Below are 17,557 nucleotides of genomic sequence, written 5' to 3'. Positions count from 1 at the left end.
CTAGAAGTTTTTTTTCCCTCCATACCCAGCTACTGTGTGCCTGCAACTGAATCCTGGCTTTCTCCACAAATGATGGGTGACTGGATTAGGATATGTTTTCTGTAGTATCTCATGTACCAGATAGTAGGGAATCAGGCACCAGAGTGAGTCTAGCTGCTAGTCAGTATGTGGAGGTAGTGAGAGAGAGGCTAATTAACTGTGCTGTCTGGAAAACAACTCAGCAACCAATGATGAACTGATAAAGCTGGCTACAAGTATCCCATCCTTCTGGTGCATAAAAACAAAGTTATGAATGAGGCTGCCTGGGTAATATAAGAGCTCAGGTCTGTGAAGTCAGCCTATATGGAGAACATGAGGGAATAGCACCAGCAGCAAGATACTACACATAGCTAAAAATAGCTGTTTACATAGGGCAGGCACTGCTTGAATGTAGAGATCTGCGGTCACAGGACGGTGTGTCTTTACTTGCCTAAGAAGTTCTTTAGTGTCAAAACTGCTACTTTTACTTGTGCTAGAGGTGAGTGTAGTGTATGTACTCTATGTGCTGCTGTAAGGAGTATGCAGTGGAGGTGAACTCACTGTGTACAGTATCAGAGGGGTAGCCGTGTTAGTCTGGATCTGTAAAAGCAGCAAAGAATCCTGTGGCACCTTATAGACTAACAGACGTTTTGGAGCATGAGCTTTCGTGGGTGAATACCCACTTCCTCAGATGCATGTCACTGTGCATGTCACTGTGTACAGGACATCCTGTTGGATTACCTGATTTCTGGGGATGTTGGTTTAAAAAAAAAAAAAAAAAGCTTTAAAGTATTTTTTACTCTTTGAACCTAAATCCTCTCTCTAGGTGACAGCCACTGCTTCAGTTCAGCTCAGCCAAGGGAGCAGAAGACTGCCACATAAGCACAAGCAAAACTGGCCTTGCCCCAAACTCACTGCTCCTGATGTCTTTGTGGGCTTGTTCTCTCAGCTCAGTGTCTGCTGCTAGTGCTCTGCCATTCTGCCAATTACCTCTCCTGCATCACCACTGCTCTGGGCCTCTTTTCTGGAACCACGGGGCAATTCTGATGTAGTCTTTTCTGTCACTTGTGCAGGCTTCCTCAGTTTCTCTTTACTCAGCTGGGTCACTTTTCCTCAGCCCCTATGTAATTGCATGGCTGAACAGCTGTCTTATCACTCTCCCAACTCCCTGCCCGACATCTGTCCACTATGGCTGCTCTTGCTAGTGTTTACTCCGTTAGGACTGCTGCTGCCTTAATAGGCCTTGCTTCTTATCTGGAGCGAATAATGGAAAAGGGAAGTGTTGGTCCATAATGAAAAGTATTCCACTGTAATGTCATGAATCCACTCAAGAGGAAGTGCTGAGTAGTCTACATTTGAGGAATAGTGGAGTCTTAAGACCAAAATTAAAAAGTGAGCATCAGCAAAATAGGTAACATTGAACCATAGAATGGAGAATAGACTTATTTAGGTTAGTGTTAAATGCATCTTTTGTCCTCTGAGCGCTAACCCACTTCTTGAAAGGCAAGTACAAGATCATATGGGGGATAAGAACTCATGCACGAACTCGCTCTGTTGAGAATTTCAAACTTCTCAGTGAGAATTACAGTCTATTTGTTCCCCCAGCCAACAAAAATCCAAACCAGAAAAATTTTAAAGGTTTTATTGTTTAAAAAAGTTATTCATTCACAATGCATTTAGTCTCAAAAGACACAAAAGTTCAAGAAATGCATTCTTAAAAAATAGTAGCAATTGTAAGATGCTCAAGTTGCTAGTTTACACAATAACTCAGTCACTTGCAAGAGCTGAGCTTGCATTCTAGGGCTTAAGTAGAACCATAGCTGATGCAAACTTTTTAAAATGAAACACATGATGTAATTAATCTTTTCATGCATTAGTTTACACCATGCATGTGTGGTGAGGTCTGACTAGAGTTGGTAGTTAATATACATTCTTAAGGCTAAGAGAACACCAAACTCCACTTTTGTAAAGTTGTCAAACCAGAAATGATCAACAAGGATATAATGTTGGACAAAAGACTCAAGAACCAGCTACAACAATACATATGCCAGAAATAGCCATGGAAAAAGCCTGGCAGTGAAAGGGTTTGGTTTTGTTTTTAAAGAAGACATTTTTTTGAAACTTCAAAGTATTACGGTAGAACCTCACTGTTACAAACATCTCTTGCGTGGAGGTTGTCTGTAACTCTGAAAGGTTTGTAACTCTGAACAAAACATTGATTGTTCTTTCTAAAGTTTACAACTGAAAATTGACTTAATATAGCTTTGAAACTTTACTATGCAGAACAAAAATGATTTCCCATTATTTTTTAGTAGTTTAACACAGTACTTTATTTGCATTTTTCCCCCATCTTTGCAGCTGCCTGATGGTGTTCTTCTGGGTCCAAGTGAGGTGTGAGGTTGACTGGTCAGTTTCTAACTCTTGAGGTTACTGTACTGTACCCATTACTAAAGGTAAGATATTGGACTTCACAGATCTCTCGTGCTCTTTTACAGCAGTTCATATTTTCTAGTGCAAGTTGAAGAACTGTAGTCTTATTCCCATGATCTTATTGTATTCTTCATAGGATTTGTTCTCTGATGAACAGTGTGACCAAAAAGAAGCTTTTGCACCATAATTATGAACTTGGAAACTTAACAATAATTCATTTATTTTCCACCTCTTAGAAAATTTTCAGGATTTAAAGCCCAATGATAAAATTCCGATACAAACTAAGATTTTTTTAAAAGTCTAAAGTTATGCAATTTATAGAGGAAAGAAGCTGTGATTCTACATGAATGTGAGAATCTCACTAGCGAATATCTAAAAAGCCTTTAGGATAGTTAAACTACTTTTTAAAGATGATTCTATAATTAAATTAGTTGTTTAGACAATTTGATATTCATTTTGGTTTCTTAAGGAAATCTCCCAGTGACACAGCTCCCTTGGTGCTAGAAATGGTGATGACTGACTTCCTGCATTTCTTCCACCCTCTTCTCTAATCCTGTGCAAAGCAGGTCTAGACAGTAGAGTGGTAAAAATATTGGTGAGCAGTCTCTGCACTAGCCCTCTTAGTATCAAATCTTTCATAAGTAGCCCCAATTATGTTACAGCTCATGCATTTCTCTGCATAGCTATTTCCACAGCAAATGCTCTCAATCTCCTAGTATAAACAAAGTGATTCTACCTTCTTCCATGAACATCAACTGCTGAAATCATTACTGTATGCTGTCCCCATCCAAAAAGGCTCAGCCTGTTACATAGAAGAGCTGACTAATCTGTGAAAGGCCACTCAATTGCTTGACATTGAATCAGACTGCCTTTTTTGTTACTCCTTGAAACTTCCTCCCTCATAGGCCATTCTTCTGCAAAGGCGCCTACCACAGAGGCACAGATCTAGTTTCTTCTTTGTATCTGGCAACTTTAAATTCATATTCTAGATGTACTTTTTAAAAAAAATTACACCATTGCAGCCAGACCTATCTGCACAGTAAGGTAGAGAGTTTAAGATTAAAGGATTCAGACTTACTGAACCAGTTTGAATTTTCTTAGTTGAAGGCAGAGGTGGCATGAGCCATGTACCCTGCTTGACATTGTTAGCTTATGTTGCCCAGAAGTGTAGACAAAGGGATGTTCTAGGAAACATAGCCTGACAAAGCTGGCTATTGAGATTGCTACCAGCCAATGCTTAGAAAAAGCTCCACTGATAAGCTAACTAGGAAACAATCAAAAGGAATTTTTCAAGGCAATATTAGAAACATTTCAATGAATGGAACTATTGTCTCAGTAGTATCTGCATGGTCTCTCTGTAATGATAGAAAGTAGGGAAGATACTCTAGTTTTAGAAACATGGAAAATAAGTTTATATAGATTTAAACTGATTGAAAAAAATTAAGGAAACTGTATCACAGTAATAAAACTCTGCCTTCTGAAGGTTGATTCTTCCATTCCTGCTTAACACTTTTGCAGGACTCCTTCTTTAGGAATTATACTTTGCCATTAGAACTTTCTTACACTTGCTTTCTTGTAAAGGGTAGATTGTATGTTCAGGTGTTAGCACCAATGCTGGCATTTAAAACCACAAACAGAATTGCTCTAAATGCAAATGAAAGATTAGGAATGTTTTAGCTGCTGTGTTTAAACACGATAACACTGAAAGCAGAGCTAGAGGGAGAAGTGATTGTAGTCTCCCCAAGATCCAGTCAATCTCAGAACAGGTGGATATTTCGGCTCCAGCCGTACAGTAGAATATTAACATTTATTATCATTATAGTGGAATTCACATAACTGACACAAGAAGGGGTATAAACTATCTTGGCTTGGGCCTACTGCTTCTGCCTCTTGGAAGACTCAGTCCTGCACTGGTTTAACATTCAGAAGGTTATCTCCACAAGGGCTAGAATCTTTATTTAGCCTTTCTGTGTTTGCTGAGCCAAGCAATGACATTCTCAGGGGCCAAGTGGAACTCTCAGAGCCTGCTGCTGAATTTGGTTAGCGGATGCTCCTTGACAATGTGTAGCAACAATAGAAACTTAACGAGTTCCACTAAAATCAAAGGGATAACCAAGTAAACGCCTATAAGCCATACTAAAACAGGATAGTTCAATCTGATGAGGAATCATCATCGTTCAGGCATTGGTTCTTGCTCTATGGTATTTAACATCACTGACCTGGAAGAAAATACAATCATCACTGATAAAGTTTGTAGATGACACAAATTGGGGGAGTGGTAAATAATTAAGACAGGTTACTGATTCAGAGCTGATGATGAGCTGATGCTTGACAAACTGGGCACAAGCAACTAATAAGTGTTTTACAATAGCTAAATATATACATCTAGAAACAAAGAATGTAGGCCATACTTAGAAGATAGGGAACTCTATCCTAGGAAGCAATAACTAGAGCACAATCCATTTACCTTACCAAAGAGAAGATTAAGAAGTGATTTGATTAGTCTAAGTACCTGCATGGGGAAAAATATTTAATAATGGGCTCTTCAATCTAGCAGAGAATGCTGTAATATGAGCCAGTGGGTGGAAGCTGAAGCTAGACAAATTCAAAGTGGAAATAAGGTGTACATTTTTAATAGTAAGTAATTAACCTTTGGAACAATTTATCAAGGCTCATGATGGATTCTCCATCACTGTTTTTAAATCAAGATTGGATGTTTTTCTAAAAGATCTTTAAGAATTATTTTTGGGACGTTCTGTGGCCTGTTTTATACAGGTCAGACTAGATGATCACAATAATCCCTTCTAGCCTTAGAATCTATGCTTCTAAATTAATAGCATGGTAACCCAATTGTCAGAATTACGTGCTATGCCAAAAAGGTCACTGAAAATGGAGAGTGAAATTAAGATATACGACAACCACTTGTAATACTTCTACATTTTTTTGGAAAATACGAAATCTGGTACTCATTGTATTAGTGGGATTATTTAGCTCACTTGTTTAGTATTTGGGAGAAAGATTGGATATCCTTGTAGCCTTTTTTTTTGTTTCCATCTCACTGGTTTTCCAGTCAGAGTTGATGGACACATCTTATTATCCCATTTTTATATTTTTATAGTAGTTCCCCAATGCAGAGTTCATTCACCAAAAGCTGTTCTAGTTCCATTCACGCAATGAAGCACTCAGTTACCATTCAGCAAGTGAACTCAGTTACCATTAAGAGAAAAGTAGGGAGAAGAAAAAGAAAAATGAGTTTTGCAGAACCTCTAGTCCACTGCCAGTTACCAGCCTCTCTTTGGCATCAGTGAAAAGTTGTTAAAGGCATCACACCTCCGGGCCTCGACCACTCCCCAACTTCTGCCTAATAAAATATGGTATTGTGTGGCCTGTAACTCAGTGACTGAGAGAAAAGGACTATCCTCACTAAAAAGCTGTTCAGCCATACTTCATTCTCATCTTTTTAAAAGTATAATTCAGAATTGTAAGCGTGCAATAGTATTTAAAAAAGGAGAAAGCAAAGTAATTTGTTAAATGCAGCTTTTATCAGCATGTTCTAATCTTTTACATTTACCACAAAAGTGTCCATTTTCATTGATTCATAGGGAAAGCCTGCATGTAATCTTTTTTGCACAGTGGAGTAAGAAGCATACTTCCCCAAGATACTTCAGAGGGATAGTGGAAATTTTGCATCATAAGGCATCAAGTCTCTCACAGGGCTCTGCTATTCTGGCTAGTATGATGGGTCCATGCTTTAAAAAAAGCTCTCTTTTTTAAATAGAAAGCAACTACTGTTTAGTATTTAGCCGTTTGAAATGAAAGGCTCTTTCCATCCTCCAGTCAGAACTTCAGTCTTGTGATTAGGTCAGACATAGGCGTTGTTCCTGAAGCAGCTATTGAAATAGGAGATTGAATTAAGTGTCAATCAACTGTAATCTACTGATCTGATTAGAGGCCTTCACAAATGTTTGGTGCCGATTGCAAACAACAGCCAGGCAGATCGGAATGATGCAATAGCCCACAGTTTTGGGGTCAGCTCTTGTACAGGAATAAAGGAACAAAAACATTTGTAAATATGGTATTAAAAATATAATAGTCCAGAGCCAAAAAGGCAGGGACAGCAGTCGTGCTTTTAAGGAGTGTGTCCATGTGGTTCCTTCTTGTGGCTCCTCAGGATGCTGTTGAATGTGCTCCAGTGCTAGTTTGTTGTAAGTCTCATTGATTTCAAAGACATAGTAAAAAGCTGCAGCACTTGCTAACAGATACAACCCCACACCAATCCATCCCATCCTCTGGCGGAAGTTCATCATTCTCCATGCTCTGCACCTTTAACAAAAACAAGACAAGCATTCAGCACAGATATAATCCAGTGTTTGGTTCATGAATTACTTGTTATGACAGTATAACTACTAGAAACTACTGCACAGGTACATCCTGTTTGGGACTTTGGGTTTTTTCCCCCTTCTTTACCTACACTAATAAGGTGTCATGCATGACCGCAACAGCACGCTAATGACAATCACTATAAAGGAGTTATGTAATTGACTCTGCTGGTAAAGTGAAATGGATAGCCCAGTGTCTACTGGAGACTGGGGCTTGGACAAAGAGCTAGCTGGCTGAGGCTCAATCTTGACAAGACAGAAATAGCATTAATTGTGACAAGGATAAGAAAACTGGCTAGACTTGTAATAGCAAGTCTAACTAAATGGCCATTAGTGACAGTTAGGTTTGCAATTTAAGACCTTATTAGCAATTTAAGACCTTATTAGATTTTGGGGTTCTAGGTAGCAGCCATATCAGAGGACACGTTTTTCTATCTGCATTTGGTAAGGCAAATGCAATCCCATTTTGGATGGGGACCTGCTATACTTATCTCTTCATCACCTCAAGATTAGATTACTGTAGTGTGCCCTACTTGGGGCTACACCTATAAGATGGCTGATGTATTCTGAACTCTCTCTTAATTTGCATTTTTATATGAAGCACCTAGCCCTGGTTCTCCACACTATACTAATTTCCTTTGAGCTTTAAGCACTGGCCTTGACTTTTACAGTTCTAAAAGGTTGACAAGAGTATTTGTGGCACCTTAGAGACTAAGGGTATAGCTACGCGGCAGTGCTTTGAAGTGAGTGTGTGGTCGGAGCGCCAGCCAGCACTGCACGTAATCTACATCCCTTACAGGTGTAGCTTGCAGCGCTGGGAGCCGTGCTCCCAGCGCTGCGGCACTGATTACACTGAGGCTTTACAGCGCTGTATCTTGCAGCGCTCGGGGGGTGTTTTTTCACACCCCTGAGAGCAAAAGTTGCAGCGCTGTAAAGTGCCAGTGTAGCCAAGCCCTAACAAATTTATTTCAGCATAAGCTTTTGTGGGCTACAGCTCACTTCTTCGGATGCACAGAATGGAACACAGACAGGAGATATTTATACATACAGAGAACACGAAAAGGTGGAAAGTATGCATACCAAATGGCAGAGTCCAATCAATTGAGATGAGCTATCATCAGCAGGAGAAAAAAAAACCTTTGAAGTGATAATAGATGACCCATAGAAGGTGTGAGGAGAATTTAACATAGGGAAATCTGAGGTGCTTGAGCTGGAATGCCCTCAATGTAAAGGAGCTGGAACTCTTTATAACACAATCTTTAAGAGGTCCTGTACTTCAGAGTATACTCTCTACCCACCAACCCTTGGTCTACCTGAACCTGACTTTAAGACTTCCAAACCTGCTGGTTTTCTCTTTTTCGGTGACATTTGGAGAGGGGACAGAAAGAGGTTACAAGGTAGCACAGTATTACAGAGATATGAGATGGGTCTGAATGAGTAATTGGTAGTGGTTTTAAGGTATTTAATATAATTGACACTTTACTGAGAGTTAGAAATACTGCAGAGGCTCAGTGCCTAGTAAGAGCACTTCTAATATGTATATTTTCAGACTAGAAATAAACTATAATACATGAGATACTGAAAACAGATTTTAACATGAATAGCCAACAAAGTTATAACAGCTGTTTAGCTCCCAGTGTCCATGCCAAACAGCTACCCTGAGCGGCTGTTTTGGTGACAGATATACAAGTTGTACCTCAGCCTTGAACCAGAGGAACATTGGCAGGGCGGGAAAGATGCCAAGTTGTACTTATTGTGGCTAGAAGATTTATATAACCAAACAAAAAGAGGGTTTTTTCAGATATTCCTATCAAGTTGGTAACACATATTTACATTATTTAAAAGTACAAGTTAAACAAGTGAGCAGAATGCCTCATTCTAATATATTAGATGTGTCTGTCAGATGCTTCTAAATCACCACATTATCCAAAACAGTTTAAAAGAAGTGTTAACTATTGGGTAAGTACTGCATTAAAAATGCCAGAGTATATGTTTACGCAACAGCTTAGTGGCAGTCTAGTTTTTCCAGTAATTAGACATTTTATAGTTGTCTATTGGTAATTTCCTTTTTAAAAGGAGCAAAGGAACTTGAATAAATAAATTCACAGATATAATTAAAACTGCAATACAAAAACTAAGCAATTCAGAGTTAACAAAATTAACTCATATCATTTTGCTTTCTGCCCTCTCTCTTCACACAGCAGGAGTTACAGACTGAACATCAGCCTTAGTTCTGAATTAGTTTAGAAAAGTCAGTAGAGATCATTGCTTGGAAACCCTAAAATTAATGATTTCTTGGTTTACCAGCTTGGAATTGCCCGATTCTCTATGTACAGCTATTACAGGTTTCCAGAATTAGTATTAAAAAAACCCACACATTTATTCCAGTTCCTCCACTCCCACACCAAATACGATTCAGTCAGAAAGCACAAGTTACTGCTGACTAAAACAAAAAAATCCCACACACGTGATCTTAAATACCAGTCACTTCTAAATGACCATGAGACTTCAAACTACATTTTGGTCAGAAAGCACTCCACAGAGCTAAAATATGGTACCCTCCCACTGAGATCAAGCAGCTGGAGATTGTCACCAGCAACTTGCACGATGCCCCAGTTTCAGAGCTCTTGGGCACACAACTTCCTCAATAATTAAGCCATTATTTTTCCTTTACTATATTTATGTAAATGTAAGGGAAGTATAAACTTGTGATTACTTTCAATATGTTGTTACATGGAACAAGTCCAGACTTATAAAGAATTACATTCACACACACACTTCACAAATTTAATTTAAATCTAAATTTCATCTGATTGATGATTTTCGTTTTGTTGCAAATCCCTTCAGGTGCAAGTTCTATACCTATGGCATTTGTTGCCATCTTTAGTTTAGAGACATTTATCTATGTACAAAAACAAGTTTAAAAAAACCCATGGGTTTTTTACCCATGATAGCTTATGCCCAAATAAATCCGCAAAAAGAACAGGAGTACTTGTGGCTCCTTAGAAGTTGGCTGTAGCCCACGAATACTTATGCTCAAATAAATTTTTTAGTCTCTAAGGTGCCACAAGTACCTGTTCTTTTTGCGGATACAGACTAACACAGCTGCTACTCTGATAAATCTGTTAGTCTTTAAGATGCCACCGGACTCCTTGTTGTTTTTGTGGATACAGACTAACATGGCTACCCCTCTGATACCATCTATGTACAGTTTGACACTGAAGAACTAATTTTACATGCTGCTCATATTTGTGTTGTGTTGAAAGATGCTCTAGGATTTTCAGTGAAAGATGCCAACAAAAACCAGTAGTACTTCCATTATATAGGTCTTTAGGAAATTTAGCTAAGGAAACCTTACTGTCAGCACTCCCCTCTTGCTGAGGAACTGAGAGATGAAGTGGCTTACCAAGGTCATATAACAGGCATGTGTCAGAGCTGGGCTTTCAGGAGTTCCTGAGTCAGATCACTAACTCATGCTGCCTCCACAAACGGAGTCAGTTCTAATAAGCTGCATGTATTATAATAGCCAAAAGCTATGTCTTTAAAAGCTCTGCAGGTGCAAGGAGCAAAGCAAGAGATTCAATGTAGCCTGCAGGTTCCTCGGGGCAAGGATCCGCCATCTAGCCATTTTTGAGTGGCACAGACCCAGCACGATGAAATTAAAGCGATGAAGAAAATAAGAACCTTGCCTACCTCACAGCGAGACCCCTAAAAGAGAGGCCACCCAGGCTACGTACCCGCGCCGGGCTGCTCCCGCTCTAATCCGCAGGAACAGGCCCGGTCCCTGGACGTTTCTCCTAGACGTGGGTCCTCGCCTGCCCGCTCCCCATGTCTCCTACGCACCCGCTTCACCCCCCGCTAGACCCCTCCCCGGGTGCGTGCCTGGGGCAGCCCTCTGAGCCTTCTCCCCCGCAGCGTGTGCCTGCCTCGCCCACCTGGTTTTCCTGGGCCGACCCCCGGGCAGCCTCCCGCCCAGCAGCGACGCTCCCTTCCCCGCCCCGCTGAGAAGCGGCTTCTCCTACCTTCCTCGACCGGAAAGGCGGCGGGCGAGCGGCCCGGTCCCATCACCCCGCTCCCCCGCGCCGGGAGGGGGCCGGAGCCGCCGCCCAGCTCAAGCGCTGCCTCCAGCGCCGGGCAGCTGCCATCTCCCTGTGGCCACTGGCCGCCCGGCCGGAACACCTGCGCTTCCGGGAATGGAAGTTTCCACTTCCGGTGTAGTCTGCCCTACTTCCGGGGCACAGGCAGCTGTGACTGAGCCTTGTCCCCCGGCTAAGCACGTGGCGGGGGAGGGGGTAGAGGAAAGATCTCTTACCCACCGCCATCTTGGATTGGGCCTGGAGCCCCAGCGGGGTTGCCAGAGTGCGCCCAGGGTGGCTCTTGGGCTGGGCCTTGTGGCTCTAATAGGCTTCATATGGACCCAGGGCTGTAGCCTGCCTGGATTGTTAGTGCCTCCTGGTTCTCAGCAGGGCTTCAGCTGGCTCCCACTCCCGCTCTCAGTCATCACTGTGAGCTAGGGTTTCCCGCTGTCATCCCTTTTTGGAGGTCGCTGTCCCGGGAAGCTGTGGATAGACGCAGAACCAGTGAAAACGTGCTGGAGATGGTTGGAATCAACAAATGCTAGTCAGAGGTCTTATGAAAAGAGTTGATTTGCAGGGTGTATTTTAAGCGGTTCAGCTGTGATTAAGGGTGCCAGAGACTTTGTAGAAGTGGGGGAGGGGCACTGGTGCCAGAGGGGCCATGTCTCCCACTTACTAACGTGGGTATAGTTTGGGGGCAGGGAGCAGCACTTTCCCTCCCAAACTGCAAGCCTCAAGCCCAGTGGTGGATTACCGCATGGGGCCTATGACCAGGGACCCCAGCCAATTTGGGGGCCCCACAGGAGCACCAGCACTCTCTCCTACCTGCCCTTCAGCTTGCTCTTCCTCTTCCCCCTGAGGCCCCGCCCCTGACTAGGCCAGAAGACGGAGCCTGTGTAGGATGAGTATATTCCCCCTGTCCTCCTTTACAGGAAACTGGCCAAGCCACTTGCCTGAGCCCTGCATGGACTTGGCCAAGCCACCTCTCTCTTCTCCCATGAACTCCCCCATGTAGAGCTGGCCTGTGCTCCCTCTCTCCCCCGCCGCCTCCCACAAGGAGCTAGCCTGAGCCCCCTCTCCCTTCCACTCTCCCTCCACACAGAGCCAGCCCAATTCACTTGCCTAAGCGCCTTCCTCCCCCGCACAGGGATGGTCCAAGTTTGCCTCTTGCCCCCCTTAAACCCTGCTGTTCACCACTCCCCCCAACCCTTTTTTTGGCAAAACTGGGCATGTGTGGTGATCAGTTGGCAAGAGCAAATTGAACAAATGCCCAGTTTTGCCCCCAAAAATTGGGACATCCAGGGCCAAAACTGGACATATGGTTATCCTAGGCCAGGTGTCCCCAAATGTTTTCAGTTGTGCCTCCCTTACCTGGTCTGTGCCCCCCATCCAGGAGTGAGGGCCAGGGTTGCGGGCAGGGGCTGGGAGTGGGGCTGGGGCTGGGGCTGGGAGTGGAGCCTGAGGTACTGTTGGGACATGGTCAGGAGCAGAGCCATGGCTGGGGCTGGGGGCAGGGCTGGGTTGGGCCCAGAGCAGAGCTGGGGGCAGAGCAGGGCTGGGTGGTGCTCCCTCCACAGCCCCCACCACACCCCCCAAAGGATCCTCTGTGCCCCCTATGGTGGGGTGCCCCACAGTTTGGGGACAACTGTCCTCAGCTGGTAAGAGCCACCCAGGGAGCCCAGGCAGCTGTGGACAGCCAATGGCCATCCACTTGCCCTGGGTGGGGGGACAGGGGTGCCTGAGAGCAGCCCTTGGCCTGTGTCCCTGTCCCCCACAGTGCACCTCCATGGCCCCGCACAGTGGCCCGGGCTCTCTGGAGCTGTTATAAGCTGAATTAATTTGCCTAATCACCTCCTGTTGTTCTCCTATATGACCTTCCCATGGAAATACATACAATCCATCAATAGCACATAGACCATTGCATTTGTAATACAATGGACTCCAAAGACATTAAACTCAATTCAGTAAGGCTTGTCCATAATGTTACAGGAAATTACCATTCTATCACAGAACCTTTCACTTGCAGGTCATTGGTTCAATTCAGTTAGTTATTCATTCCCACTCATCTGAAATCTATCTATCTGTCTGTCTATCTAATCTCTGTTGCCAACTCTTGTGATTTATCATGCAGCTTATGATACCAGATGTTTTTCTAAAAGCCCTAGATCCTGGAATCATTTGACTACATCAGAATCTTAGCTTTCATTTAAAAAAAACTGTCTTGCCCTTTTGGTTGTGGAGATAGGCTTGAAAATGTGACCCCCTAGCTGGCTTGACAGTCTAAAGACAAAAAAATCCACCTGAAGCCCTCCAGAAGTATTATTTTTTAAAATCTCATGGTTCTTAATTCAGTGTCATGACTTTTGAGGGCTTCATTCATTAATTTTGAACACGTGTGGCTGGTAATACTCCTGTTTATCTCACACTCATCACCATGGCTTCAAAGTGCCTTACAAATATATTAGTAGTAGCTAGTTCATTTGCAAATATTTGAGACCATTCAGTATTACAAAGGGATTTTGACTGTTCTGTATTTTTTTTCTGTCATGGATCTTCCTGTATCTGGACCTCCAACTCTAAGAGAGGCCAGTGATTTGAATCTTGAGTCCATCAGTAGGGAGGAGGGAAATAGAAAGATTCAAAGCCCAATGTAAACTGAAGAAGCATAGGATGAAAAGAGGAAAGTCCATTTGAAATCACTGCATACCTTATTTAGGGGATGTTGTGTGTTCACACTGATAGCTTCCTGCGCAATGGCATGTTCTGGCACTTGCAGCGTTATTTGGAGCAGTGAACTCTAGGCAGCTATCCCACAGAGCACCTCTTTCTCTTTTGCCGCTAAGACTTGTGGGAAGGCGGAAGGGGCATTCTGGGTCCTGTCCCAATGCCCCATGATGCATTGCTTTGCATCCCAGCAATCTCTGTGCTTCCGTCCAAATTTGGCACCATCTTTCAACGGTTTGTGTACTGTGTGCCCTGCCTTGCCTCTTTCTGAGTCCAGGAATGGATCCCGAGCGGTTAACCAGAAGCTGCTCGCACTGACCAACACGTCACAAGTGGCAGTGGAGTTATTCCTTAAACTACAAAGGCAAGAGGAGTGTGACATTGATCTTGCCACACATGCTAGCTACAACATGAGAATACTTGTGGCATTCGTGGAGGTGCTGACCACAGTGGAATGCTGCTTTTGGGCTTGGGAAACAAGCACTGAGTGGTGGGATTACATCGTGATGCACATCTGGGATGACGAGCAGTGGCTGCAGAACTTTCGCATGAGGAAAGCCACTTTCATGGGACTGTGTGATGAGTTTGCCCCAGCCCTGCGGCACAAGAACATGAGAATGAGAGCTGCCCTGTCGCTGGAGAAGTGTGTGGTGGTTGCACTGTGGAAGCTGGCTACTCCAGACTGCTACCAGTCAGTCACTAACCAATTCAAAGTCGGAAAGTCAACCGTTAGAGTCATGTTGATGGAAATGTGTAGGGCCATTAATCGCATCCTGCTCTGAAAGACCGTGACAATGTGCATGACATTGTGGATGGCTTTGCACAAATAGCATTCCCTAACTGTGGAGGGGTGATAGATGGCACGCACATTCCAATTCTGGCACCAAACTACTTATCCACTGAGTACATTAATCACAAGGAGTATTTCTCAATGGTTCTCCATGCGCTTGTGGATCACTGTGGGTGTTTCACAGACATTAACGCAGGCTGGTGCAGAAAGGTGCCTGACGCGCGCATCTTTCGGAACACTGGCCTGCTCACGAAGCTGCATGCAGGGTCTTTCTTCCAAGACTAGAAGATCACTGTAGGGGAAGTCGAAGTGCCCATTGTGATGCTGGGAGACCCTGCTTACCCCTTAATGCTATGGCTTATGAAGCCATACACGGGGCAACTTGACAGCAGCAAGGAGCTGTTCAACAACAGGCTGAGCAAGTGCAGAATGACTGGAATGTGCATTTGGCTGTTTAAAAGCCACTGGCGATGCCTGTGCGGGAAGCTGGACATGGCTAATGACAATATTCTTATGCTTACAGCCGCGTGCTGTACGCTCCATAATATTTGTGAAGGGAAGGGTGAAAGGTTAACTCAGGGCTGGACCGCAGAGGCTCAGCGCCTGGAGGCTGTTTGAACAGCCAGAGACCAGGGCCATTAGAGGGGCGTAGTGCGGGGCCATAAGGATCAGGAATGCTTTGAGGCAGCAATTTGAAGCTGAAAATCACTAATATTTGTTGCTATGCTCAGGATTGCAGTGCTTGTAATGCTAGGAAGTGATTGGTGCACATGATGCAAGAAGGGGCCTCAACATAATTGTATGTTGCTTTGTAGTGCCCTTTTTGCTTTCACTTAGTAGAAAGTTTGCTTTCAAACAAACACAATTCTTTTATTGAAAGACAACAACCAGAGGAGAGAGTCAAACAAAAAATATCATCAGCAGGGAGGGGCAGGGGGAATGGAAAGTCTCAAGAGGAGGAGGGGTCCCGGGATGGCTACAGATTTGTGTATGTCCAGGGATCATACCCAACCTGCTGTATGATGCAGCGGGTGCTGTACTTCAGCAGGGCCAAACTGCAGAGGGATGGGTGTTGAGTGCAGTGGGTTGTGTGATTCCACACTGCTGGACTGTGAGGAGGGAGGAGTGGAATGCTGCGGGTAGAAAATGGAGCCAGGAGGTTGCTAAGAGTGTGTTGGAGGTGTGTGTGTTGGGGGGGGGCACTTGGGAAAGAGTTTTGTGGCTGCAGAGGAGGGTGGGTGTGGGGTTGCTCAGTTTGAAGAGCTAGTATCGCCTGAAGTGTGTCCACTTGGCACTCCATATCTGTTAAGAGCCACTCCATGGCTTCTTTCTGGTGTGCTGCATTTTCCTTTTGTTCCATCTTCTCGCTATCCCACCACCCCTTCAATTCCTTTTTCTTGGTGGCGGAGTGCATCATAACCTCACACATAAAGTGCTCCTTAGTTCTTCCTAATTCTTCGCAACCATTCTGCTGCCGATAACAAAGAGGGAGACTGTGCTCCCAAGGTCATCTCTGTGACGTTTAAATGCAACATTTTACAGAAGCAGTATTGTTTGCAACACAGACAACACTGTTTCAGTGCTTTAAAACACAGCCAGTACTCACACATCTGTCACTAACTGGCTGACCCCAGGCAAGCACACATAAGCCACAAGACCTCCAAAATGGTGAGTAGCCACAGGGGCAGGGGAAATCACTGTTCCTGGACCCTGCTGTATACTGGGCATGTGGCTCTTGGGCACTTGGGGAGAGCCAGCACTGTAGGGTGGGCCTGATAATCATTCCTGTCCCCACACTTCCCACAGGAAGTGATCATTATGGAAGATATCTCACTGCTGAATGTGAGCAGGGAATCAAGGGAGGGTCTTCTCCAAGCCTGCAGCTTCCACCCTGGCCCGTATGCAGCTAGCCTGTGTGCAGCAATAGTTCCCCTCCGTGACTGCACAGTGGCGCAGGAAAGTTATCGTTAATGGAGCAAGAAACAAAGCAGCTCTGCCGCATTGCTCAGTATTTCCCTGAGTTTCCTGGAGATCTCTGAGGGAGATTCCCATGAAGTGAGGGAGTGTATCAACAGCCTCTTCCACCGCTCAAACTAGGCATGAGATGGGAGACAAGCCTGCTTTCTGCAACCCTCCTGCCCCCAACAACTCGCTTCAGCAATTCGCAAAATCAGATCCACTTGCCAGGGGACTCCTCTCCTGTTCGTGCTTCACCAATCTCCGACAGCTGTGACTGGCTAGGCTCCGGGGTAGAAAAGAGCTCCTGACTGCATGCATCTCTGGCCTCCGAGTCATCCTCTGACTCTGGGTTTCCCTCCCCCTCTTCATCCAAGATTGCCTCCTCCTGGCTTGGTCCATTCTCAACTGGCACGCAAGCCAATGAAGTAGCCACAGGGACCTTCATAGAGGAGATGGGGTCATCACCGACTATCGTGTCCAGCTGTTTGTAGAACCAGCCACTTGTGGGGGCAGCACACCTTGTGGTAGGCATTCCGCAGCTCCTTCACATTGACCTTGCATTCCAGTATGTCCCAGTAATGTCCCTTTTCTGTCATGCATCCAGAAATCTGTCCATAGGTATCATAATTCCGACATCTGGAGTGCAGCTGTGACTGCACTGCTTCCTCTCCCCAGATGCCGATGAGGTCCAGCAGCTCGGCCTTACTCCAAGCGGGGGATCGCCTGGTGCGTGGAGCAGGCATGGCCACCGGGAAAGATGCACTGAGACCACAGCACGCATCACTGAGCAAACAGGAAGGGGACTTTCAAATTTGCAAAGGGGTATATGGGGTGGGGCTGACAGTTGGTCACCTGAGGGCAGGGCAGTAGAGTTCAAATCGATGGCCAGAGAGGTGAGAACAGGCATTGTGGGACACCTCCTGGAGGCCAATTGCAGTGCTGTAATCACCACAGTGTCTACCTAGCACTGCAGCACTGTAGCCCTGGCGCAGAAAGCGCTATGCCTCTTGTCGGAGTGGTTTTTGTAGGTGCACAAGGGGGAGGGATAGCTCAGTGGTTTGCACATTGGCCTGCTAAACCCAGGGTTGTTAGTTCCATCCTTGAGGGGGCCACTTAGAGATCTGGGGCAAAATCAATACTTGGTCCTGCTAGTTAAGGCAGGGGGCTGGACTCAATGACCT

General features: G+C 44.7%; 1 protein-coding gene across 1 annotated transcript; it reads right to left on the bottom strand.

The window, feature by feature from the left end:
- Positions 1-5,971: 5,971 nt before the first annotated feature.
- LYSET (lysosomal enzyme trafficking factor) lies at positions 5,972-11,042 on the bottom strand. Its single transcript, XM_050953362.1, has 2 exons — positions 10,850-11,042; positions 5,972-6,771 (listed from the first exon to the last, which is right to left on the bottom strand). The coding sequence occupies exon 2, from the start codon at positions 6,753-6,755 to the stop codon at positions 6,360-6,362; it is 396 nt and encodes a 131-aa protein (XP_050809319.1). The 5' UTR covers positions 6,756-6,771; positions 10,850-11,042; the 3' UTR covers positions 5,972-6,359.
- Between the last annotated feature and the right edge of the window lie 6,515 nt (positions 11,043-17,557).

The sequence above is a fragment of the Gopherus flavomarginatus genome, chromosome 5, assembly GCF_025201925.1.
Source record: "Gopherus flavomarginatus isolate rGopFla2 chromosome 5, rGopFla2.mat.asm, whole genome shotgun sequence".
Classification (NCBI taxonomy): Eukaryota; Metazoa; Chordata; order Testudines; family Testudinidae; genus Gopherus; species Gopherus flavomarginatus.
This window is presented reverse-complemented; position numbering and strand designations above follow the sequence as displayed.